Raw genomic sequence first — 26,826 nt, 5'->3', positions numbered from 1 at the left:
AATGGATCCAAACATAAAGAAAAGCCTATACAGACAGCAGGAAAAAGCAAAATAATACATGTAGCTACCATTGAAGGTGAATTGGGCCTAGGTGAACCACAGTAAACGGGTTGATCGTGTACATATTTGTGTTTCAAGCAACTGCAAGGTCAAATGAGTGCGCTGGACACATTAAACATTTTCAGTTCGTAGGAAATTTTGAATTTTGCCCAGGTGGCGGCTGAAGCCTACGCTTCGATTTTAGAACAAGGAATTTTTTTAACATGCGCAACTTGCACACGGGACCTCCGAAATTTTTCGCTCTTGTTCGAGAAGGGCAATACAGTATAGACCTTTCCAACCAGAAGATCAGGGGTGTGGCTGAAAGACAGCAGTAAGGAGCCAAGAGTAGCAGTAGAAAGGCTGCAGAAAGAATCAGGAGCTCAGAGGAGGCAGAAAGTGGAGACGAAAGAACATTGCAAGAGGTGAAAGAAGACAAGACAGAGAAGAAAATGTTTCGGTTGCTATCTGGATTTGAACCTGGGACCTTTGAATCAGAGGTAAACACCTTAACCTCCTGACCTGACCATGAAGGTATAGCTATGCCAGTGTCACTCAGTTTGGTGGGGATTTGACGTGTCATTATTCAGCCACAAGAGCGGCCCCCCAGCACTAAATATACTCTCAAATGGCAGATGAGACCCTCATCACTGTTAGTTTCATCACCACTGTACATAGTGGTTTCTATTGCCAATGAAGTGGTTTAGAAACTCAAAGGCCATTTCAAGCCGACTGCCGTTCACAGCTAATTTGTGACTGCAATTTCAATCAACCATCTGTCTTCTCCCCCCAAAAATTTATGCCATTAAATTTTTAATTCCTCTTATCGGCCATGGGCAAAATTCCATAAAATAAAGTTGTTTGCCAGTGCCCTAGGAGTGCAGTCGTGGAAAAAAACACACACACCAATGAGTAAAAAGTCTCAAAAAGCCAAAAATTGCAAGATGACATGAAGAGTTTATTTACAGTGATTCTCATACTCATACTATATAAAGTATCCACAATACAAAGAATGGTCAAAAATATGAACCTCGTGTATTGATACCATGATGAATAGAAATAAGCAAAATGTATAGCAACGACTGGAACAGACACTTATTCTTGCTGTTCTTGATCCTCAATCTTGGGGGCAAGGTAGAATCTGAGGTATCCCATGTCAGCAATCTTGTACTCCACCACTGGAAGGAAATAAAGGAAAACATTACGGTACTATCTCTATCAGCATTCATCACCAAAGCAGTCTTGTAACTTGTCACACACGGGTACCATATTCATCTGCACAAATAAAAAAGTGGAGCATATGCTTGCAGTAGAACAGCATATCAGAACAATCTACCTTCATTAAGGGGTCGGAGCCCAAAAGAAATTGAAATTTAGTGCTTTTAGAGGGTTGAAAATGGCACTTAGGAGCTGTCTGAAGAGATTGCCCACAAACCATAACATTTAATTTTTCACCAACATTGCCGTGTTTGATTTCTTCACCAAAATCCACACAATATGTTTCCATTGATGGCAATGTTTAAAAGCAGGCATTGCTACTATAATTCAATTAATTTGCCATCGCACCATTGATAGAAGGCAAACCTGGGAATAATGAATAGATATGTACCTTCCCAATAGTTACCCGGCGCATACTCTAATTTTCCTTAAATTTCACGTCTGAATGTCGCAACCTCGGAACACCACTTCGAATGATTATTGATTTTTTAGTAGTTTTAGCATAAATTTATTTCATTGCGGCCCTTATCGAGCGTTCTCGTTCCGTAGAATCCTCGCACTGATCATTTCTCTAGATCTAGACAAATTTGAAAAAAAAAAAAATTCTTTCTGACTAATTTTCTGTCTAAGATCACAAGTCAATTTACTTGATCAACACGCAGATTGTCTAGCCGCGGCAACAACCCAAAGATAGACGGAATGAGTGAATGATAAAATGGAGGAAATTGGCACAAAAAGTGCGCCAGATAGGAAAGAAGAACCAGCAAACCACACCGGAGCACCCGCCAACCACCCACGGGAACAACTTTTAATTATATTGATATCGCTACACCGCGTAATATAATAACTTGTCTCCCTTCTTTTCTTTAGCCGTAGTCACGTTCAACGAGAGGTCAGATCCAATGAGGACAACAAGCCGGTCCCGGCAACATCGTTGAATGCGATACCCACTGTAAACCCCCTACAGAAGGATACAACATTCAATCAGAAAAGACAGATGCTTGAACAAATTTTTCTCCCCACCCACAGGTCTCATGTATGAGACAGCAAAGCACCTAACCACAACACCAGTTTCATCTGAGACAAAAAATGTTTTCCTCGATAATGGGAAGCTGTCTCAGACAATTTCGACCATAAACGATGAAATCATACAGAAAACATTCCTACCAACGTCACATTGCATCGAGAAGCACGCTAAATTTGTGAGTGGTAAAAAACAAAAAAACACGAGGGGAGATCCAAGAGCAGAGATTTGAAAAATTTTCTCTTTATTTTTCTCTCTCAGACCAGCAGGAAAGGACAGCTAGACTGACAGCACCGGGTGACTATCTCCTAAGCACGCAGAAGAAAAATCTTATAATTCATTTATAAACATGAACTTACCCAATGGTACATCTTGTGACATTGAGAGGGTAACTTGCGGAGAGAGTGGAGTGGCCTTTGTGAAAAAGTTGAGATAACGCAGGGCGAAAGTCAAGCAGACGGCCTCATTCATATCAACAACAACAGCTTCTTCTTCTTTGTCCGTGCTTGCATTCTGAGATAGTTTAATGTTCCCTGGAGAAAAAAATAAGGGTAGACTTTACAAAAATGCCTCAAAAAATTATATTTCATCTATCACAAAGTTAAAAAAAACTACACAATTCATGCCTAGAAAAAGTAAGAGAAAAGCAATCTACTTGACTCAAACAGTGCGAATGTAATTTCACTTTTAGTGAGAAACAGTATGAAGAACTGTCAACCCTGCCACGACCCATGCAACCCCCGCCCCATCCTTCCTAAAACTCAAAGCCTCCAGAACCCCAGTAAATTCAGATAAGTTACAAATTTCCCAGCAAATAAAAATTGATTACAAATACAAATTAAAATGGAACCGCGCCATCTTGGTCCAGCCAGCCAGCCAAGTTTCTGGCATCGCCAGATAACCCAATCACCCAAAGGCTGGGGTGCACCCGCAAGGTTTTCATATTGTGAGGACTCATTCATGCTCAAGTCTACCCGACAGCTCTGAAGACGGCAAGGGGAAAAAAACTCCCTACATCTCCAGGATCCTTTACAACTTACACACAAAACCTAGCATCTGATCTGGCAGAAATCTTCAATTTGAACTTTTGCAATTTTCAGCTGGAGCTGCATGTAGTTCGTTGCTTGTTTTTCCCCTGCGCATGGCAATTGCACAAGGCATCTAGATTAGACAAGACAGACCAGCCTCTTTCTAGTCTCTCCCAGTCTACCATTAGGCAAGACAGCAGTCGGTGCTAACAAAGAACATTTAAATCTTGTTTCACTTCATGCTGACCCAAAGGAAGACATAACAGGGCTTGACAGTACTTATGGATATCTGAGTGTTAGTTACTATCCACAATTAAAAACCAGTCTGGGAAATTAATCTCACCAGTGCCCAGTTCTCCACTTGCCGAAAACTTGACACCCTCTTTGGTGCAAGCGATGACAACTGAATCTCCCAGCTGACTGAGATCTCTGCAAATTCTCTGAAACTCAGCACTTGGCAACTTCACAATACAGCTGTATTCTGTCTCCTGTGGAGTTAATTTTAAAAAATAATTTAAGTACTGAAAAGGCAATAAAAAGGTTAATTATTCGGAGCACATACACTTTAACCCCCTCGCTCGTAGAAGGTACAAGACTGACAGTGTTTGTTTTAAACCAAATATAAGGGAAGTTACTGCTAAAATCTTGTAATCATTATTGGGGTACATTCCCTTTAAGTTTACCTCCATTTCCAAGCGTCAGATTCAGATTTTAGGTCAAAGAGAAGATTAGGTCTAGATCCAGAGATGTCAACCACAGAAAACCGAAATGAGTATTGGGAAATATGAAAATGTGTATTCCCCATGACCGACCGACCAACCAGTAATAATAAAATGTTCACGGTGTCCAGCAATATTTCCTGAAAAAAATTTACTAGCTCACCAGCCCGAAAAAGGGAGCACACGCGTACAAATGTATCCAGTCAACAACATGTCAGTGTTCAATGTCGTACTAGGGTCTTGTTTGACTTAAGTATTTCAGTCTATTATATATTTTCCTCTCATTATATATATATAAAATAAATCCTGCTTTGACAGTTTGGAAGGGCCTAGAACAAGAATTTCAATTATCAAGAACCAGTCTGGGTATCATGATTCATATTATGAACTGACAGACTCAAATTATTTCTCAAACTCCGAGAAAAGCAATAACTTGAATGGTTCAAGTAGACCCATGCATTGTGAGAGTTGTAACAACTGTGGTAGGGCAAGATGCAGTGACACTGAAAATCTGCCAGTCTTGAACAAAAAGCTACAACATACACTCTAGGTATAATTTACTATCACCCATCCAATGAAACTATTTCAATAACACAGACTTGCAAAGTATGAGGGGTCCCGATTCCGCACCCCCCCCGATAGTATCTTAAACCCAAAAAATATCAATAATCTCCTCCCCTATTCCGTAGTCATATACTTTGCAACGCCGTTACTCCCGCCAAAGACGGTCTTTCCTCACACGATGCCGCATTTATTTGTGATGCGATTGCGCGCAGGTTCAGTGACCGGTCACGATGGCGAGCCAGACAATCTAAAAATCGGACGACGCTTTTATTTTCTTTTCTTCCACAAGTGACAGCACTGCGACGAGTCTGAATATTTATTACAATATATATTTTATTTGCACGGCGACATTGCATTTATACTACTGCAAAACCTGCATGCCACAAATGTTTCATTATCAAACAATTGCTGGCAAACTTCTCGGTGGTAACGAAAGCAGATCTTGATTTTCCTGATTGAGCTTGGGTGTCACATACGCTTCCGCCTGCCGCCATAGCTGCCTATTCTCGTGAAAAAGAAACGTACTCTCCGGACGGGGAAAAGCTGAACGAATATAACATCACAATCGCGACCGGCAAAAATGAACCCACTGACCACATCGGACTTGCTTTTCAAATATTCCAGTTCTGCTATACTGATACTATTTTGACAAAAGATAGAACTTGAGATAATTAAGTTTTACTCGCCCAAGCCGAATCTCCTATTTTTCGCATTCCAGGATGCGTATTTTTTCATGAAGTCGTATTCGCGTATTTTTGGAAAAAAATCATACTGGTTGGCATCTCTGTAGATCTAACACACAGATGGGCTTACATGTATATATATGGATTGTACGAGCGTTGTATAAGGTAGGAAAAACAGCTTGTCACTTCTTTACCTGTTAACACTCACACAACATGTATCCGCCCCCTTAAATCTCAGTTTATCATTATTCGAACGTGTGTTGTTTATGTTATCTGGTGGTGGTGTTTTTGGCATCAGGTTAGTAATTCCAACTTTTCTCCATCTATCTCTCACTGAAATTCCCCAAAAATTATATCAACAGAAAACTGGTTCAATGTTGACTGTACATGCAGAAATTCATGAGGAAATATTTATAAATAAAAAAGTTATGGGATGTAGAGCGGGATCACCCCTGAGCAGCCTTGGTTAATGGGATTTCCCCAGGCACAGGAGCCTATTTAGCATTGAAGGGGTTAAACTCAATTTTCCCATACCCCCCCCCCCAATATATTTTGACTGAAATTTTTAAAACCTTGATATTGTTCGAATATTAATTTTCTTCATATTGACAAAAGTGACCCCCTCCCCATTGAACCTATTCCAAGTTTTGATGAAATTGGTCTAAAGATGATAGTTATTGCCCTTCAAATGAATCTTCTTTTTTAGACACCCGATATAGCTGCAGTTCATGATGTGACTAAAAATTTGTTTTTCTCAATACAAAAAGTTCTTGTGAGTACTCATACAAGATCTAATACAAAATGCTAATAAAAGCCAACAGAAAAGGCCACTTACTGGAATTCCAAGATGCTCAGTATCCAAGTCAATCAACTTCATTTCATAGTCTGACACTTTCTCTTGATCTGAGGGGGGAAAAGGCAGAAAAAAACATCTTTGACATTCTCATCCTGCATGCACTCATGTAATGTCCTACTCCCATTCAAACAGTACCAAATCAGGTGAGATTCTAGAAACAAAAAATCATTACAAAATCCAATAATTATAACTCCAAACTCCCAGAAAGAGCACATTATCTGTGTAACTATAGGCCATCCCTCATTTACTAGAGCAACCTACAAAGGCTCAAAATTGTGCACTCTTGTGTCATGATATTCGACACATACTCGAATATAGTGAATTTTTATGCAGTGAACTAAAGATTTCAAAATAGTCACACTAGAGAATTCAACACATGGACAAGTAGGTACTACTTAAGAATGTGAGTCCCGTTTGGGAATAGCTTTCTATTATAACGCGTTATTTTCATCATCGGTTAACACACTCCCGCGGTATCTATGACGAAAACACACGTTTCCCGGCGGCCTGCCCGACGTAAGCGGTTGCTGATAAGATACGCATCTGGGCACAGACGCAGGATAAGAGTTAAGTAGCACCGACAAGTATTAAAGACCATCAATTACTACACTTGCTCTCAAAACAAAATGTTATGCATTTCATAATCAGTCAGAACCCTTCTTTTCATTCTCCGGAACCAATAATAACATATTTTGTACATTTAGTTAGGCTCGTATTACACACTGAAAATAAAATAAGTGTACACATGCTACACTAAATGTCCTTCACAAGCCGGAGGCAGCAAACCGAATGATCTGTTACACATTAAATATTTACTTGGAGCCTCAAAAACCAGGGACACGGTGTCAGCTTCATCAGCAGCCTTCATTGTTATGATGTCATCATTTCCAGCGCATCTCATTATTTTGGACAGACTGAAAATAAAACAAAATATGAATATGAGCACATCTAGTCTAGATCTAGTTACACAGGCATAAAATTATATTTTAAAAAAGAGCATACATTACATGAGTAGGTACCAGAAACTAAATTTCCAAAGTAGCTGTAAGCCAAATTTATCTGTTCCATTTGAAAGGCCTATAGCTACTGAGCATTTTGGTACCATTCTTTAACCTTTAAGTCAATTTTTAAGAAAATGGTAGTTGTTTAAAATTTGATGAAATTTGTCATTGGCTGCAACCCCATGTTTGACCGACAATAAAAGAGTACAAAGTGCACTAAACATCTCCACATTAACAGACCAGAGTACAATCACTATAACAAATATATGGAACCTAATTTTTTTCAAGACTTGAGATCATTACAAATCAGTAGTTTATCGCCTCAAACACGATGATCTGTCGTTATTTAGACAAAAACACAGAGCATTGACCCGGGGTGAGAGGTAGATCGTTTTTCTATTCTCACCCCGGATGAGAATAGCCACTTTCCAAACCGAAACCAGCTACAGGAAGCCCTGTGATTGGATGACCCCATGAATGACCTGTTTCAGCTTGTTCTCATATTTGAGGCCCTTACCCTTACTGGGTGCAAAAGTGACGCCCGATTTATTTACGTGTTCAGTCACATTTTTTTGGGTTTTCTCATGGATTCGGGCAGTATTTTGACATTCGGTCATATTCAATTATTATCACATTTGTTTCTTTGCAAGCTTAACCCTAGAAGCGCTCAGCGTTTCACCGGAAGTAACCCGTCAAAAATGCCCCACCGCCACGGCCGATCAGTTGTAAACATGGGGGTTTGGGGGGGGGGGGGAGAAACAGCTGAGATACCCGAAATGTATACCTGCTACTGAAAAATTACCATTTACGGCTCAACGGATGATAAAAAGCATATAAAAGCATATATTTTCTTTAAGCTGATAGAATGAGCCATTCAAAAATGATCAGCGATCAAATAAATACAAACAATGCCGAGAACGCGATAGACTCAACAATTAGTACATCAGCACGGCGAAACAAGTGATAACACATAGCGTGTAGTCGCTCAGCGGGACCGCGTCACTTTATCGATCGATATCTCGGCCAAGAGACGCTCTACGAGGTCAAGATAACTTGCAAAGTCATTGGTCACTATTTATAACTTTGGCCTGTAATTGACTACGTCATTTTCCATAGAAAAGGGTCAGCGTCTTTGCCCTTTATATAGGGCCTGCGCGCTTCCCGGTCGAAGTAGGTCAGCCCTATATATAGGGCGTGCGCGCTTCCCGGGTAGCCCGGCTCACGCCCTTTATATAGGGCCTGCGCGCTTCCAGGGTTAATATGCTGTATCTGACTCTACTATTATTTAAATTATGCACAAATTTTTTATTCTTTGTTATATAACCATTGGCTCTATATTATCTTATGTGCCCGAAGGATGAGAAACTACGGATTTTATGTTACAATCCGGGCACCCCCACTTTGGGCAAAAACGACGAGACTAAACGACAAATTCTTTCATTTCATCCTTGACAGGGCCTCATATGCAAATAACTCTCCAGCCTTCAGAGTCTACCAAAACGTAAAATCTAGATTATCTAGGTCACAGCTCCATCCACAACCAATGTTAACTCTTCCGGGGAAAGAGCTTCACGCTGTTTTGCTCAGTTGATGAAGAAAAAGCGGCGCTTTTTCGATAGTTCCCACCCCGCAATTGTTATTCACAGGTTTTGGCCCCAAGAGTAGGGGGGTTTCAGGGGGGCACTAACAAAAATAGGAAGGGGGGTTTCAGGGGGACATGCCCCCCTGAATTCTACCACAATTTAATGTTTTGCTGTTGTTAGGTTTGATATCTTAGCTCACCGCGAATCAAACGTATAGATAGAATCTAGATGTAGGTCAGGCTCAAATAAGGGGGGTGGGAACTAGAATCTACCGAAAAAGCGGTCTTAAGGACTATTTTTAGCAAAATATCGCCGTAACTGTAACTGTTGTTTCAACGAAAGTAAGGGAGGTTGCTTTATGTTTGTGTGCCACTCTTTTGGGGCTAGATTTGGTAAGATTGTACTTTACCGGACCACCGGTCGGAACTACTTTCGCTGTGGCGCCCCTAGTGCCTAGTGGCCCGCTGTTCTTCGTTTCCGAGCTCCCCTACTCAGTTTTCTACATCCTCACTGTTCAACTGCCAGCAATCGACTGACGTCTCTTACCGGGTTTTTCAGTCATCACGACCGTGCCACTGTGCCCTTTGACCCTGACACCTTGAGGCTAATTGGTCAATCTAATCACGTGGTCCACTATTCTTATTTGCTCGCAACTCTGCTGGCTTGGCCTAGGACTACTCCTGGTCCGGCAAAGTACAATGGAGGGCTAGAGATGCGCACGAGAGCTCATTTGCATAATTGCAATCCCATCGGCCCTGCTCGCAACTTATCATGCTATTGTTTATATATGTGTGTGAGTGTCTTTAAATTATTGTTGCCAGGGAGGCTAGCCCCCCTGAAACCCCCCCATTGATATGTAAACACGACTGTCCGCTCATGTTTTTGTTTCGCATTTTTGTGTGTTTTCTTTATTATAGTTTCCAGGGGGGCAAGCCCCCCTGAACCCCCCACCCCACTGTTGGTATGATACACGGTGGTCCACTAGACTAAAGTTAACTTAAATCCCCTGCCCACTCTCAACCACCACCTCTCGCTCACCTCGCCTTGCCAGTCGCCGCTGACTTCGCGAAGTCGCCCGCAGAACTACCTTTTGTCCGCACGCAGAGTACTATGCTAGGCGTGCGTAGTAATCACGGGCCGAGACGGGTGGTCCGGTAAAGTACAATCCAGCCCTAGATTTGAAAACGATCTTTTTGTACTCCAGTGCCGGACAGCAAAAAAAAAAAAAACGTGCTGCCCGAACCGGTACGATTACTCTAGACTAGATCTAGAGCCCGAATAAAATCAATTGAAGAATTTAACGTGCTAAAGTATAAGATCACCCAACGAATAAAAGTGGGCTTCGATAATTCCACGACACAGGAGTCAAATGATTCTCAAACTCAAAGGCCACCTCTATTCTCACCCGGAGTGAGAATAGTGCAGGCGAGTCTTGTGGCTATTCTCACCCGGTGCTCGTTCACCAAATTTTGCGTTCACCCTAACCTAAACCACAGAATTCTACAGTGTGATAACAGAAAAATTGTAGAATTCTGTGCCGTGAACAAACGTTCCATTACAACTGTAGCCTACTAAAAGCGCACAATTTTGTCTGTGGGCAGTGGAGAGAGAGAGAGAAAGAGAGAGGTGTAGCGCGAGAATTTCCGGGCAAAACAAAATGGCGACCCGCGTAGTTCGGCTCGATTCGAAAAGTTAAATAGCCGTAGCATCTTTGTAGACAACCAAATTAATTTACTTTTGCGCTTTAACATCATTTTTTAACTTTGTTTTGGTCAATTTGATCGTCCACACCGATAGACAGTATTCAGAAAGAGACAGAGAGAGAGAGAAGAGGGGAGGAGTTGATCCTGCGAGAACTTCCGGGCGGGTGAGAATAGCATAGCCACTTTCTTCTCAAAAGCCAGGTCTTGGTTGAGGCTGTCGAAGTTGCCCGATGGTCGAATTTGCCCCAACCTACCCTACTACGAGATTGACCTCTTTTCTGATTGGCTACCAAGCTTCATTCATCCATTCACTAGAAACGGCATGAGAGCGAGTTGAAGACAACAACCTTTGCGTTAGTGCGTCCCACGAAACACCCCCGCTACGGGGGCCAAAAATCGGCAGAACAAAACGCGCTCGGTGGGCATTGCTTCTAATCTAGATCTACATCTAGTCTAGATCTAGATATATCTAGAATCTAGATCTACATCTCTAAAATCTAGATCTAGATCTAGATTAGATCTAGATTTCTAGATTAAATGAAGCTTGAACTTGAGTGCCGTGAAAGTAGCCTCAACAGCGCCTGCCTGCAAACTGCACTAAGGGCGCCGAGCGTGAACGTAGAATGGGTTGAATATTTTATTTTTTAAATTTCTTACCTTGGTAAGTGGATTCCCATTGACAGGTTTCTGTCACACCGGTAGGTGTCGAACCCATCGGACTTCATACTCATAGCGACAAGACTGACGTGAGAACTGTCCATTGCCTGCAAAGTAATGCCAGTGCTGGAACAATCAAAAATTGCTTCTGTCAGGAGATCTTTTATCGACTCCATGATCTTTTTCAACATAGATCCCTGGACAAGTCTGGCTTCAAACATGATGAAGGTGTTAGTTAAAATTCGCGTTGAAAAAAGGAAAGTCAAGGATCTGTCTTTATCTGGACAGGAGTCCTACGTCCGTACAGGCTGGAGAAATTGCGCCAAACTGAGTAAAACACCCGCCTTCCCAGGGAACGATCACCAATTTTTGCGGGAATATGCCCTGCCTGGCTTGTCATTGGTTGCCACATACGGAAATGACATTAGAAGCTAAATTCGACGCTGGCACTATGCCCAAGTCTTGCAGAGCATGACAATTCCGCGGTGTTTCCAACTTTAAACCCTTAAAGTATTCTTTGCGGAATAATGTAACTTTCACTTCCGGTGTCAGAATGAAATTTGATTACCTCGCGCAAAACAGCATTAACACTATAAGTGTTCCGGTTAAAGGCGGAAGTAGAGGGTCAAAACTTGTTTTGCTCTCACTTGTCTCAGTAGATTGTTGACATAAACATTGCCAACTTACAACGAAAACTGCAAGGCGTTCGCCTTCGTCCACAGGCTATCGTTCTTATCCATCATTACACAATTGCTGATTGTGAATGCGGCTTGGCATGATTTATCCTTAAGTCTTCAAATTAAGTACGTGGTGAAAAGTACAAAAGCTTATTATTTTGTGTACAGCATTGATTTATGATTGAACTTTTCCACAAACAATAACATTGAAACATAGAGAATCTAGATCTAGATCTAGAATCTAGATCTAGATCTAGACTCTAGATATAGATCTAGATATAGATATAGATCTAGATAGTATCGTCTAGTCTAGACTAGATCTAGATCTAGATCTATATTCTAGATCTACTCAACAAATAATAAAAAATGTTGTGATACCTTTACCGTGTGAAATTTTATGAGTTTGTGAATATGTGGCGAAATCGAGAAAAAAATTTGTTTACATAACATTTAGGTGCTTGGTACATTCAGTCGATATGCATGCCTTTATATCTTTATCTCTGCAAGAAATAGATTTTGTTTCAACTGGCAAATGTTGAAGACTGAAGAGTCACTTTGAAAAGATATCTGACAAATTTTATATAGATCTAACTGGAATATCATTTAAGTCATCAGTCCACCCATCCTTAGCATCAACATCTGGGTATGTGGTTGCAGGACGGGGCATGGCCACTGGGGGAGGGGTGCCACTATTTGAAGTTTGTTGTGTAGACATAGGAGGGTCTATGTCAGCTGTATTCCTATCATTTGGGGTCTAAATCTTTGTTGTGTGATCTTTGACGTTTGCGTGATGGGACCGGGAAGCATCGGATCATAGGTCTGAGCATGGGGAACACCCGATTCTAGATCTAGGCCTAGATCTAGCACACTTTTCATCTTCACTTGAGTCCGCACCTCTCCTATTTCCTTTCCTATACTCATTATCAACTCTGTATGATGGTTCAACATCACTATCAAGCAAAAAGATCTAAATCTGACCCTTTATTGACGAATGGGTCCATCAATTCAAATGTCCCGACCTCGTTGAGACGCCGTCGCCATCGTAACTGAGCGTTAGTTAAATTAGTAGTTTTTAGTTCGTTTCGGGTGAGTTCGAAAAAGTCAGATTTTTAAGTAACTTATTCAAGGGAAGTTACTGCAACAATGTGGAATCGAAACTAAACTGGCTTACGTCGCCTACATCCGACTGCCAAGCCCGAAATGCGTTGGGGAATGTTTGAAAAATAGTAGTAAAAACGCACCCGACGGGTTGCGGGTTTGGCAGGCAGCGGTCTACGCGGATCACCCGACAGGGTTCGGGCATGGCAGTGAGTGAGTTAATATTAGGCTACGATTGTGAGGACCGGTAGGTATCAGTGGTGCGTTCGGCTCTTGACATGTCTTCTTGCTTAAAACATAGATCTAGATCTAGTATAGCTCCTTTTTTTTTTCACTGTTGTCTGCTGTTCATGTGTGAAATGGCCTTCACTCCTGGTTAGAATAGCCACTTCCAAAGTGAAAGGGTTCTGTTGATTGACTGAGTCTGATCATGTCTGATGCTACTTGAACTTGAGATTCTTCTCATGTCTCCTACAAACAAAAATTCTGAAGCCCCAGATTTAGTGTATTGCATGCCATCATATCATCTATATAACAGAGGACAGAGATAAGTTGCAAATTAATCATATGGCAGGCTCTGTTCATAGAATTTAGGAATTCTCTGGTTTTGGCCCCAAGAGTACTAGAATATCAATACTGATGTAAATACTCAGTATCCATGTTTTACTGAAAGGGAATGAGGAATGCGCTGCCATTTTTCAGTACAAAATGAGCAGTGATATTTCACTTGTTTTTAACTCACTTACTCTTTTAGTTTTTTCGCTCACCTGTTGCAGGAAGCCTGGCCGACCGCATGTGTCCGATCTCACTGGGATCAGTATTAAAACATGACAGAGCTTCTGATTCACTGCGTAAGTTGTGGGAAACGCTACACCAAGTATCATATACTTGCTGCTGATCAAAATTTCGTTTCGGATCTTGTTTCCGAGTAGGCTAGTAGTTTTTGAGTAGCAGATGATTTTGGAAGCTCACATTGACCGATCCGCAATTCATAGCTGCCAACCAGTATGATAAAATCGTATTTAGTACGATTCCAACATCCTTGTGGTACGATGTTACGATATCGCATTGAGAAATACTATTTCGCGCTTTTGTAATTGCACTCCGAGAGTTTGTTTCGGGAATAAAAGTGTTCCTCAATTTTAATTTGCTGATGAGCCCAAAAGTACTTAACTTTGGTACTCAGGTCCTCATGGGAAATGAATGAATATTTTGTGTTGATAGCGCCCACTTCGTCCTTATTGTTGTTAGTAAATATCAACACCGGACATGATGTATACTAATACCGAATCTAGAATTACTGTTTCACAATGGATAATGCAAAGCAGCCTAAAAAAACAGAGAGCAGACTTTTTGTGACAAATATGTGGATGGGTTTCCGTTCATCTCACATTCTAAAGCATCTAACAAATTTGCCTTTTGCAAGCACTGCTGACGTGACATTTCCATTTCACATGGTGGACGTTTTGAGATTCTGCATCATACTAAAACAAACATCCATAAAAGAGATATAGAGGCTGACAGTAACATAAAGAGAAATAAACCATCCATTTTAAATTTCGGAAAGCTGCCACAAAAGAGGCTGTAAACAAACAATAATCTGCTGTCTTGCCATGGTAAGATAAATGTAAAATATTATTTCTCTCTTTATCTCTTTTCTTTCCCTTATCTCACTCCCTTCTGCGCCTCTCTGAGCTTTCTCTATTTCTCTTCTACCTTTTCCCTCTTTCTAAACACACAATTATTGTTGTTGGCTATGGCTCAAAGCATAAGTTCCCAGTACAGTCCATTCCAGCTTTAAGCACGCCAGCATAAAGCACGTTTCGAACTCAAGCACGCTAAACGGCTCTTACCCAATTTTTGCTGTGTAAATGACATGCCTTTAAGCACAGCAACTTCGACTTTAGGCACGCTTCATTTACAAGACAGTCAATACTTTCATGTTGACCCAGCGAAGTTCGAACACAGTCTACACCGCAGCAGTGAGTGTGTTAAGTGAAACACAAAAAAATGCAATTGATGGACACACGCGCGCGTGTGGAGAGGAAGGCAGAGAGATACACACAGCCACGCGCGTGGACATAAGATCTAGCCTATTGCAAAGCTACACATAGACGAAAAAAATACAAAAGAAAGTCGGAGTGACGAGAAAGGGAGGCTGGCTGCGATTTCACCTTTGCCCCTCACTATTCGTAAATCCTGATTATGTATCACGCGCAAGGTGGGATGAAGGCGGTGGTATGAATGTGGCACAGTGGGCAGTGGTATGCACAGGCAGTGTGTAGGCCTAGTGTGCTATATTGTGATTGGTTGTCCAAAATAAGTTTTCCTTTCCCATTCGACCACAATACGAAAGAAACAAACAAAAATTACCATTGCGGGTAAAAATGACAGCACACACTTTTGCGTGACCACTACTTACGAACAAAAGGTAATAACTCAGGAAATTTTCAATATAAAAATCTCTGGATTATGAACAATGTCTACTTCGCACTCAAGCACGCTTCGGCATTAAGCATGCCTATGCTTTCTTCTGATGGCTGTGCTTAAAGCTGGCATGGACTGTAATAACTTAAGTTCTCTCTCTCTCTCTCTCCTTCCTTTCTACCCCTATTTTTCTGGGTTGCTTTGCAAATGAGATGGTAAAATTTAAGCCCAGGAGAGGCTAAAATTCCATTGTAAAAGTGTAAAAAGTTGTTTTCGGCCCGTCTGGACCCCCACCAGGGCACTGCCCCTGGACCCCGCCATGGCTTAAGGCGGCCCCTGGGCCCTGGCCGAAGGAAAGAGTCTGATTTTGAGTTTTGAAAAGTTGGCTGCTATGCGCAATGTTTTCCATCCACCACTGCGGTCATGGAGTCGGCGTTCGTTACAATGTCGAAACAAACACACTCAATTTTGAGATTTTTAGTGATAATAACCACGATTTTAGTGAGGATAACTAAAGCTGCAACTCTGATTTAGTTTCACAGTTCATACTTAGTATTGAAATAACTCAGAATAAACGTTTAGAATGTGAAAAACGGGACCAAGCACAAGTACTGACAATGGCAAAGGATAACCGACGGGCAAACCCTACATCTAGTACCAGAGTTCGACCCGCAATGTAAACAGAAAAAAAAATATCGTTAGATCTTGGCTCATGGTCAAATTGTGTCCATTTTTTTAAAGATCATTACCATAGCTGCCACTTTCCCGCTAAATAGCGGTAACTCCGCTTCATCCAGCTTTTCCCGTTACTTTCCTCCTTCCTCCCCTGGACCGCTTTCGGTCACAAATTGCGATACTTTTTTTTACACGCGGAAAACATCGAACCGGGAGAGAGACGAAAACGCAGCTTGTGCATGACGCATGTCCGTCCGTAGCTTTCTTCTTCCGTTCTTCTAGGCCTAGCGTTAGTTTCACTTTGTTTATTGTGGAGCAACAAAGTGTCGATCGGGCATCGGGACGTTGGCGCGCCGAGTTGTCATTGAAAACGGCGGAAATTCGAGAGAAATTGATGCAGAATGCAAAAATAGAAGGAGCTGGAATGAGAAAGAAGCAGCCGGTGTGCAACTTGAAAAGTTCATTAGTAAATTGAACAAGCCGCTTGCTGCACTTTGCGTTTGGTGTGATAAAGAAATTGCTGCCCGCGGCACTCTTGTACAATTGCGGTCCCGTTTGTTTACATGACGGCTATTGTGGCTGTTGAAGTGAATCTAGATCTAGATAATCTATCTCTAGATGTAATCTAGATTTACACATATTTAGATATCTAGATCTAGATTAGATAGCCTGGGCTATAATTTTAATTCAGTTTAGATCTACACACTACAGGGACACTACCAAGTTAAGTGCGAACGGGACCGCAATTGTACAGGAGTGCTCAGTACAGCGGCAAAGGTGTTGCCTCCTTGATCCAATACTGTGCGCGCTCTACATCGATGTACAAGTTTAAAGTGAAAAAAATCTTTTTATAAGACACCAGCTGGCAACAAACTGTGTCAAATTGACTCAAATGCTTGTTTGTCAACTTAATGCCTTTTGGGTTTGTTTTTTTTTGTTTTTTGGGGGGGGGTTCTTTCCAATACATTTTAATTCAGTTGCCTATGGTTAACAAATTTGACAGTTTTCCCTTCCAAAACCATAAGCTAGATTTTCCAGTATATTGCCTCTGGATCTCACTGGTTTTACTTTGGCCTTCGGAGAGCGCGCGTCCGCCTTCGCATGAATATCCTCCTTTTTTGAAATTCCTGAGTGGCAGCTATGATTACACAAAAGCCGTAACCCCCCCCCCACGGCGACTGACTGAAGTGTCTTTAGGCCATTCCCAAAGGGGGGGACATAAACATCTCGAGTTCTTAGGCACAGTAGAATTATAATTGTAAATGGGCTAATTCATCAATTTCAGGCTCTTAACTGTGCCTGAACTGCAACAGGGAACTGCTGCTTTTTCTTTCCTAATCCTTACTATCATCATTTTTCCTCTACTTCTTTTATATGTTTTTCACACTTTTGTGACCTGCTATTTCCGAGGTGTCTTGATAGTCGAAGCAGACTTTGTGCTGTTGAAGCTAGAGAGGTGAGCAGAGTAAGTCTGATTCCCTGTAAGGACTTCTCTGTTGACATCCACCCCTTGGCGCTCATATGACCTTATGCAGTTGCGAGCGCCGTAAAACCTCTACTAAAAAAAAAAGTCAGAAAAATTTCTTTGTCATTTATTTTGCATGTGATTGTACTTATATCTGATGTTTCTGTAGTGAACATTTAGTGTATGTAGTGTGGGGGGTTAGTGAGTTAACCAAGGGGGTTTCAGAGGGCATGAATTTTTAACCATAAATTGATGTTTTGCAAGATTAGTATTGGCACGTGCAGCGAAAAGTAATCGTTTTGAACCAGAAGTAATCATTGGTGGGGTCAAAACTCATACTCCATAGTTATCGTTGGGGCCAAAATCGGATTATCCAGAAAATTTTTAGGCTAATAAATAGTAATAGCCTGTCTTCAAGTCGGCGTGGATAATTCAAACACAAAACACTGAGGATTGATAAATGAATTCAGGTTAACAAATGATAGGAAAAATGAAAGAGATTTAGAAGAAAATCAAGGGACATACCTTAGTGACAGACCTATAATAAAAAAATAAAGGACCAACCGATAACTTGTCGCAGATTCACTGCACACAGCTTTTTGAGTGACGCTGACGATGCTGTCTCTTTTTTTAACCTGCCCAACCATCCAGTGTTGCATGTGAAATTAAGGCAAAGTTCCTTTACTATTTTATCTACTTTTAACACTTGTCACAAGGATGGGACCTGAGATAGCTTACTTACGATAGCTTGCCCACAGATAGGAAGAGACATGGCACGTCATGCTTGTTGGACTATTGAAACAATGTCAGCTTGATGTTCTCAAATTTGGCAAAGTGCTTTCACTTTTTGTCGGGTGAACATCTAATGCTGGAGTTTTCCATTATATCGATTAGCTGTATACTTGTAGCATAATTTCAGACTTACTAGTGCGGATGTAGGCGTTTGGTGAGCAGGAGACACATCAATCCATTTCCAAGATAAATGAAAATGCCTAATTTCTATTTTTGCAAACTGCAAGTTATCGTACTAGAACAGTTTGTAATGTTACGGGGTGAGGGGAGGAAGAAGAAGAAGAGAAAGAAACACAGCTGTCCTGATCAGTTTCTAGGAGTATGTCCAAGTCTTAAGGATTAAGGTAGAGTTAAAGCACTTTTGCCTATCTATCACTATCATGATTGGAAGTCGAAAGTGTGCTGTAGCTTATTATAATCATATAATTTTGAAAACTTCGTAAGCTCAATACCCATAAAAGCCTTGTTTTGTTATGGTTTGATTCTTAAACTGAGTTGTAAAAAGTAGCATGGAAAATCGTTATTGAACTCCTTTGAATATGGCAGCTCTACACATCTAGTTAAAAATCGTATTTGAACAGTAAGAATGGAGTTGCCTCCCCCCCCCCCTTTTTTTTTTTTCTTTCTGCTTAGCACAAGGAAATTCTTTAAACCCTTGAACTTTATGTTATCAAGGTTTTATTGTATAGTATACAAAGTACAGTTACTTTAAAACTGGACTGTTAATCTTGCTTGTTGGTAACAGTATGGGCAACAAGATGTTAAAATTAAAATAGCTGATTTTGAAAATGAAATTCTAACATCAGTGGCTTTGGGAATTTTTTCTTTTCTTGTAGTACGCAAGCACAGATAATAGCTTGTAGGGTTTAATACCTGACTTCTATGTCATTAGTTTATGGTTGTTTGTTTGGGTTTTTTCTATCCTTTCAGGGCCCATAAAATGGCTGGACAGTGTGTTGGTAGACACTCAAGATGCCTGTGGCCCCTCCTGCTTGGAAGAAGGAACAACAATGTTCTAAGTTTTAAAATAAAGCCTGTCACTTCCTCACTGTCTACTGCCAAACCGTTGCATCTTATTGTACCATCACGGTCTTCAAGTTGCTTGATTTCTTTTAAACATGCTGTTTTGACAAAGCAAAACCCATTACCAGTTCTTCATATATTGACTATCAGAAGATGGAAGAGGACTACTTCGTACTCAAATTTTGCACACAAACCAAAGAAAAGCTCAAGGCTCACAACTATTTATTGCATCTTCCTGGGATCGGTTTTTGCCTTCATGTGGCTTTTCAATGGGTAAGTACCGGTAAATGATACCAAATCAGATGACTTCCAACAGTGAAATGTTCAGTTATTATTGTTATTGACTATATTATAAATTCTTCAAATTCAGTGGTGGACTTTTGCATGTTGTTCCTTTAGTTGTAACTTGCTTTTAGGAAGTATAACTGTAGTGTATAGTAAATGTATGAGAACAGCAACCACCATTTAATAAATCCCAAGTTTCATACGTTATAATAAATCCAAAATACTTGCTGAATGATGTGATATATAATGCATATTATCAGGTGAATTCTGAGTGTTCTTAGCTCTGTTTTTGAAACCAGTTATTTGGTCTGAACAGATTGGCTGTGCTTGATGGACAAGTTTCACTGAAGGATGCATTCAGTGTCAAGTCTGCATCTCTCACTGATAGTGAGTCATCTAGTGAGGAGCCTGAGGAAGGAGATGAGGAAGGAGAGAAAAAGAAAAAGAAAAAAGTTGGTTTCAGGGATAGAAAGGTATGGCTGATGTCTTATGGAAATACCACTGTGAAAGGTTTTGTTTGTAGGGGGTTTGTTTTTTTGGGGTTTTTTTTTTTTTGGGGGGGGGGGTTGTGAAGTGTTGAGCTTTCATTAATTTCCATGTCAAATTTAATTGGCTATTTCTTAGTTGAAAAAATCCTAATTTCAAAGAAGTTCTCACTTTTATGTTCTTTGTCAGGAAGGTTAGAAAAGAGGCAGTCCAGACATACTTGATGCTTGCTTTTTTAAAATGGTTCAGTCTATTCTTTTGAGATGCTAGTGATATTTCAAAACAGCAACTCTTATATTATGTTGGTGGAGAGTAAGAGTTAGAAATGAGTTAAACCTTTTATGGTTTGCTGTTGTTTGTTTTTGCATGTGACTGTGTCAGTGGAGGTGTGTACTGTCAACATAAAGTGAAAAATATAGGCTGAGCCATGAGCTTGCTATGCTTTTGCTCTATAATTCATTTCTTTTCTTTTTCTTTTATTTATTAAATTTAAAAAAAAAAAAAATTTTTAATTTGATGCATTTTCTGCTGCTGGTAGTATTAATGAAGTCTATAACCTAGCATCTGCGTTTGTCGCGCGATTCGCGGCCGCGATTTCTGCATTTTTCCAGCAAAAAACCACCGTCGGGAAGAAAAAATAAATTAAAAAAAAAACAACAACAAAAAAACAAAACGGGGAATAATATTCGTGAAGAAAAAGAAGCCCAACCTTTTTACTTTTAAAAAGAAAGTTTATTTTCACTTTCGCTTCACTTCGTCTCTTTCTCGCTTGTTAACACCACGTTGATTTGTAATTTTCATGTGAAGAATATAAGTAGGCTACATTACTGTAATTACATACTATTTATATTGCTGTTTCTTTTTCTTGTTTCCCTCTTTATGTGTTTTGATTTGTTGGTGTATTAATTTTTAAAAACTTGTTATTGTTCTTATGTATTGTTTTTTTTTTTTTTTGGTGTTTATGTTGTTCCTATCTTTCTTTTTTTAATGTGTTATGTTAGACATGTAGACATATGCATCATGTACGAACAATATTCACGCGCGTGCGCACACACACACACACACACACACACACTTACACACACACACACACATACACACGTACACCTCACACGCGCGCACACATGCACACACCTACTTTTTTATAACACACGCACGCTTACACTTACACACAATAGATCTCTATGTCTCACTTTGTGTTGCACATGATGTATACCGGCCTGAATTTCCGGTTATAGCTTTCAGAGTAGGCCCAGTAGACTAGAGCTGGGCGGAAGCCATCATAATCTTACGTAGGCCTATCGGCTCTGTATTCGCACCATTTCATATTAAAAATTCAGTTAAAAATTAATGCGTTGATGTATTTTTGCCTAAAATTGCAAGAAATTGCAAAAATGGCAAAGAATTGCGAGTTTATTGCGGAACTCGATGAAAAACGCGGCCACAAGACCGCGATTTCCTGGGGGGGCAGGTTAGAGTGTGTCTCCACCAAAACCGAATACTGACACTGGCAGGCCCATTGTGTCTGATTCCATCTATATCCTGTATTTTTTCTTGAATTACACGCGTTTAGGGTTAAAACGACCAGTCTATAGGTGGGTTGACACATGCTCTTATTTGTTAATTTTTGTGGTTGTTTATTTGCTGTTCTAACTTTGATTTCATTCTGTTGTGAAACCTTTCTTTTTGACGTTTTTATACTCTGTGTGACTACAAATTATATTCTGGAGGCTTAAAGCAGAGCACAAGAAATTCTGGTGTTTCAGATTAAGTTACCTCTATCAACATATTGCTATATACGTCGTCACAGAGAGTTGAGAGCTTGAAAATTAATGGCAACTTTTGCCATTTTTATGGCAACTTTAGGACAAAAAAATGGCAACAAATGCAGATGCTAGTATAACAAATATTAGATCTACCATCTTTCCTTTTCATATTTGTACCAGAAAAAACCTTCTCTCCTTACTGTTAGTGTGTGTTCCATTTTGTGCTGTTTCCTTTTGTTTTCTGTTTTGTGTACGTTTTTGTTGTCTGTAACCCCCAGATCATCGGCTATGAAGACAGGATTCGAGCTTACTCCACACCTGATAAAATCTTTCGGTATTTCGCTACCCTGAAAGTGCTTCAGGGTGGGGACTGGGAGGTGTACATGACTCCTGAGGACTTCGTCCGTTCTATCACGCCTGGCGTGAAACAACCTGAGGGTAAGTCTGATCGCAAAAGCTGTGTGCCCGGAAGTCTATAGAAATGCAAGTACAACATTTTAAAATGCTATGAAAAGATGTTCTTTGTGAAAGAATAGCTTACCAACTACCCCACCACGTGGGAGCTGTCATTTGTTACCTAACGCTGGTTAGAACAAGGGCCTTACACTCATGGCCTGTGGGCTAATTAAGGCCTTCAGGACAATATTTTGAAGCCCGTACTTGATCTCAAACTTAAGTATAAAAACTAGCAGGCACCTTTTCGCTGAGGTGTTTCCCAGGATTGATATGTATACAGTAGAACTCAGATTCAAAGAGGTCGCCGGGCCTGACCTAATATCTCGTTGAATCCGAGTGTTTGTTATAGCAAATATGAGGTTGTGTAGATAATTATAGGCACTGAGCAAGTAATGTATAAAGAGAAGTAACTAGTGGTGCCAGAAATGCCTGCATATTATGAGCTGTGCAAAAAAAAAAAAAGACCAATTCGTTCTAATTAGGTAGCATAAACACGTCCTTGCGGCCTTCCAACCTCGTGGTATCGGTGAAATCGGGGTAATTCCGATCATTGTTTCTTTGCGCTTTCGCTATAAAACATCAAATGCCGTACACCTTGTAAAAGTTAAACTTTTCCTCGTTACAATGGTGTAAGTTGTTTATATGTCCGATTATTAGGAGCTAGAGAATCACCGAGGAAAGTGAAGCCCCTCGAGGTCAGAATGTGTGGTCGGCCGGTTCTAAAATTGACAAGAGTGCATTCAAATGCTTCGCGGAACGAGGGATGATTAAATGCCGTCTTTTCATTGGCAGAGAACTGTAAAGCTTTAAACGGGCTGTCCCGTGGTATAATTTTGGCCTTTAGCGTTTAAATAGAAAGTCTTTAAAAATACCGTCAACATTTTTAAAAACATTTTTTTACACTAAATATGTAAAATACCGGCTCAAAAACGGTTTCATTTAAAAGATCAGTTTATTTTCTATTAAAATAAAGTAATCAGCTTGGAATTATTTTGCATCAATCCTTCCGCGAGACTCAGAAAGCATGTGACCCCCCACGCGGGGTACACTACAGTATAGAGCCGACTCGCTCGCCGCGAGGGCCGGTACGGCGCCGACTGGGTCAACGCTCGGTGTTTTTGTCAAAATAACGACAGGTCATCGTGTTTGAGGCGATAAAATACTGATTTGTAATGATCTCACAGTCTTGAAAAAAATAAGGCTGCATATATTTGTTATAGTGATTGTACTCTGTTAATGTGGAGATGTTTAGTGCACTTGGTACTCTTTTATTATTTGTCAAACATGGGGTTGCAGCCAGTGACTGACTTTAACAAATTTGATCAAATTTTAAACAACTACCATTTTCTTAAAAATTGACTGAGGGATTAAACTATGGTACCAAAATGCTCAGTGGATATAGGCCTTTCAAATGGAACAGATAAATTTGGCATACAGTTACTTTGAAAATTTAGTTTCTGGTACCTATTCAAGTGCCTCTCGATTGTTTGCCAAAAAGTTGTGTTGCTGTTTAGTGCAGTGCCTATCGTACGGTCACTTTATTCCATAGACCAGCGCACAATTCATTTCGTAGATCTATGTCAAGACTAGCTTATCATTGTAATATTGATCAGTTGCTGGGGGGAAAAAGACTGTGACAACTTTTTTGTATCTGCGACGTTCCAGCCCGGACCGCTGGTGCCGCGCCCCGACCGCTGGTGCCGCGCCCCCCCAACACGCACACAGTCACACATGGGCAGGCCGCCTATTCGACTCCGACACGTGCTAGAGTAGACACATGCTCGTACCAACAACGCATGTGTTGGTATGAAAGAAAGCCTCTGATTTGTCGCATTCAGTCGGCTAAGTGAATAATGGTTCACAATGCAGGTGCAATGAATGGTTTTCGGGAAGAGATAAAGTTCGTTGTGGGAGAAAAATGAGTGAAGCCACGTCTGCAGGGGCTGTTCACCCTGAAAGCGACCTCGTTGAATCCGAGCTTGCTGATTTAAGTGTTCGTTGAATCTGGGTTATTGTTATTGATTTTAAAGAAGGAAAAAAACGGGGAATCCATCTCTCGTTGAATCCGAGTTCTCGTTGAATCCGAGTTCCACTGCATTCTTTTATTGGTATACCGACTATTAATAATGATAGGAAAGAAAGATCAATAGCATTTTTTTTTTAAACTGTTCATTGAAATCATTTTTATTTGGTGTATAGATGTATACTTAATGCAGCCCAGGTTCACTCAGACTTACGCGGTATAATCCAAACAAGAAAACTGTCACTATAATTATTTCAGGAGCAATCTTCAGCCATGATAATCTCCCTAACCAACGTAAACAAATTAGACACAGAAACCCAGCTGTTGGGAAACAAGCCATCAAATCTAGTACTCGCGCCCGCACAAACCCACTTCACGTCGAGCCGCTCCTACCGGCTCACGGTACGTGAAGAATTAATCTGCTTAAGAGTTAACCCCTTCAATTAAGGCTCATTTTATACAACGCTTCCTTTTGCTATTATTCAGCTGTGAACTTTATTTTCTTTCAGGTCTTGGACTGGACAGCTTCAGAAAATTTGATCCCACAGTAAGTATGCAGAGCCATTTCTCATAATTAATTCTGGTTTCAAAATGTCATTTATAGTAACCCTGCTCTGTGAAGATGCCTGTTCATCAAAAGAAAAGTTCATTTATTGCTGCCTGTCTCCTCTTTTCTCCACATTTCTTCTGTTTCTTGCAAGTTAAGTTTCATCAGATGATTGCTTTCTCTCTTGCATCATTTTTATTATGGCTGATTTTGCACTTATTTTTTGTTAGTGAAAGGCCGAACAGTGCATGCTAGTTACTACAGTATAGTACTTGCTTTCATTTAGTTATGGTGAATGAAGTCTAGATAATAAGTATGCCTTTCTGTGTTTATTAATTTGGTAGAAGCTTGTAGGTCAGTTTTTGTTTAGGTGAATTTAGTCGCTTGAACTTGAAGCTGTTGTGGGTCACAGCGGGCTTAGTGCACTCTTGCTACTTTGTATAGCAAGGTTTGAAGGATAACTTTGGCTGCAGTTCTTGAAATTCATGCCGAAGTGTATGTAGATTAACACCCTAGCGCATCTATATTGCTCCTGTGCTGATAGTGGTTGGCTTGAAAGTTAACCAAAAATTGAGAATCGTAAATTTAATCAGTTTCCTTGTTTATTGTAGTGAGTTCATGGGTTTGGGGAATGATTGATAATTAAAATTAGTTAGTCTTATTTGTGCTTCCAGACATGTTTTATTTCTTTTCCCATTTATGTTCCTTTTTGACCATCATGAAATTCTATTATATCATAATACATTTAAAACTTATCAAGGAATTATAATACAGATTGAATCTCATGATTAGACTTCAGTTTGATTGCGTTCATGTTTGATCTTTTAGTACTTGGGACTCTTCAGAGCTTTTTTTTTTTAGGTTTGACCGTAGTGTGTGTCGTGTCCTGCTTCATTTGAAGTAACAGTAGATTATAGTAGCTGTATTTAGTGGAAGTTTGGAATGTCAGAGGCAGCTGTGGACCACCACATCTAGAAATCTTTGATGTTCATGTGTTTTCCAAGATTAGATGATTGTTATATCGACAGAGGAGAAAAAAAAACCCAACGTGATTTACAGTTTGAAAGCTATAGGTATTGAATAGGTGATGGCATTTTGCATTAGAACATTATCTTTGTTTTTATTATATTATTTTGTTTAGCCATGATCTTTTTCTCCTTCCTTGGTCTTTTCATCTCTCTGTGTCCTTTTCCTTGAGGTGTCCTTTCAATACTTTCATCTCTCTGTGACCTTTTCTTTTTCTTTTTTTCTCTCATTATCTTCAGCTTTCATCACCCCTAAAGTGGCACAGGCCACAAACAAGGTCCCTTTTGAAGTCTTTGTCTTTGGCCATCTTATCTGGCTTCGTCATGTCGTTCAAAGTCTTCCAAAATCAGCTTTTAAGGCTCTGCTCACTGCTCCTTGAGCTCCTGTTATTCCTCTGCTGCAAGAAGGCTGCGTTTGCTTTTTCCTATTCTTGCTTCCTCATCTGCATCTGTTCCTCCCTGTCTCTCAACGAAACTTGCCCAATAAATCAACAGGTCTGTTTTAGTCCAGGAAGTTGTCACTATGCAAGAAAGGATTCATGTTTTTTTCGAGGGGGATCGACACTCATGACTTGTGTTTTTCCAAATTGATGTTCAGACTTAAGCGAGTAACTGGTACTTTATTCGTCTCTCCTAAGTCTTTCTTTCTCCTTAGACGAAGGTTTTTCTTTGCCTCCTCATTCATTGGTTATCTTTTCAACGTTACGTCAACTCTGTGTGTATGTATGAGTGTGTGTATGTGTATATTTGATTCTGTGCCTCATGTGTTATACAAGAAAGATACTGACACACAAGAGTGTGTATGAGAAAGAGAGAGTAGAGAGAGAGAAAGGGACAGAGGGAGAGAGAGAGAGCGAGAGCAGGTTAGGGGTTACCTTATATTTACACATCAAAGAGAATAACATTTTATGAATACAGTCGAACCTGTGTAAGACGGAATCGCAAGGGAGCCAGAAAAAAATGTCGTCTTAGACAGGGGAATTTAGGGGGGAGGTGTGTGTGTGTG

General features: G+C 40.4%; 2 protein-coding genes across 6 annotated transcripts in view; one reads left to right on the top strand and one right to left on the bottom strand.

Moving 5' to 3' along the window:
• Positions 1-976: 976 nt before the first annotated feature.
• LOC101862481 (proliferating cell nuclear antigen) lies at positions 977-11,487 on the bottom strand. Its single transcript, XM_005092928.3, has 6 exons — positions 11,076-11,487; positions 6,948-7,045; positions 6,111-6,178; positions 3,653-3,797; positions 2,641-2,814; positions 977-1,217 (listed from the first exon to the last, which is right to left on the bottom strand). Exons 1-6 carry the CDS (start codon positions 11,294-11,296, stop codon positions 1,135-1,137), a joined length of 789 nt encoding a protein of 262 aa, XP_005092985.1. The 5' UTR covers positions 11,297-11,487; the 3' UTR covers positions 977-1,134.
• Positions 11,488-11,669: 182 nt separating this feature from the next.
• The window catches only part of LOC101861791 (calcium uptake protein 1, mitochondrial), a 42,453-nt gene continuing 27,296 nt past the window's right edge, over positions 11,670-26,826 (top strand). For 2 of the 5 annotated variants that reach the window (XM_005092926.3, XM_035968376.1), the window contains exons 1-5: positions 11,670-11,878; positions 19,140-19,505; positions 19,834-19,990; positions 22,048-22,207; positions 24,758-24,795. In XM_005092926.3, the coding sequence (XP_005092983.1) occupies positions 19,150-19,505; positions 19,834-19,990; positions 22,048-22,207; positions 24,758-24,795 (711 nt within the window). In that variant the 5' untranslated portion in view covers positions 11,670-11,878; positions 19,140-19,149. Of the gene's footprint in view, positions 11,879-13,626; positions 13,702-19,139; positions 19,506-19,833; positions 19,991-22,047; positions 22,208-24,757; positions 24,796-26,826 lie in introns of all 5 variants that reach the window. The other 3 variants (XM_005092927.3, XM_005092924.3, XM_005092925.3) reach the window with 2 other exon arrangements.

This window comes from Aplysia californica, unplaced genomic scaffold, assembly GCF_000002075.1.
Source record: "Aplysia californica isolate F4 #8 unplaced genomic scaffold, AplCal3.0 scaffold00055, whole genome shotgun sequence".
Classification (NCBI taxonomy): Eukaryota; Metazoa; Mollusca; class Gastropoda; order Aplysiida; family Aplysiidae; genus Aplysia; species Aplysia californica.
This window is presented reverse-complemented; position numbering and strand designations above follow the sequence as displayed.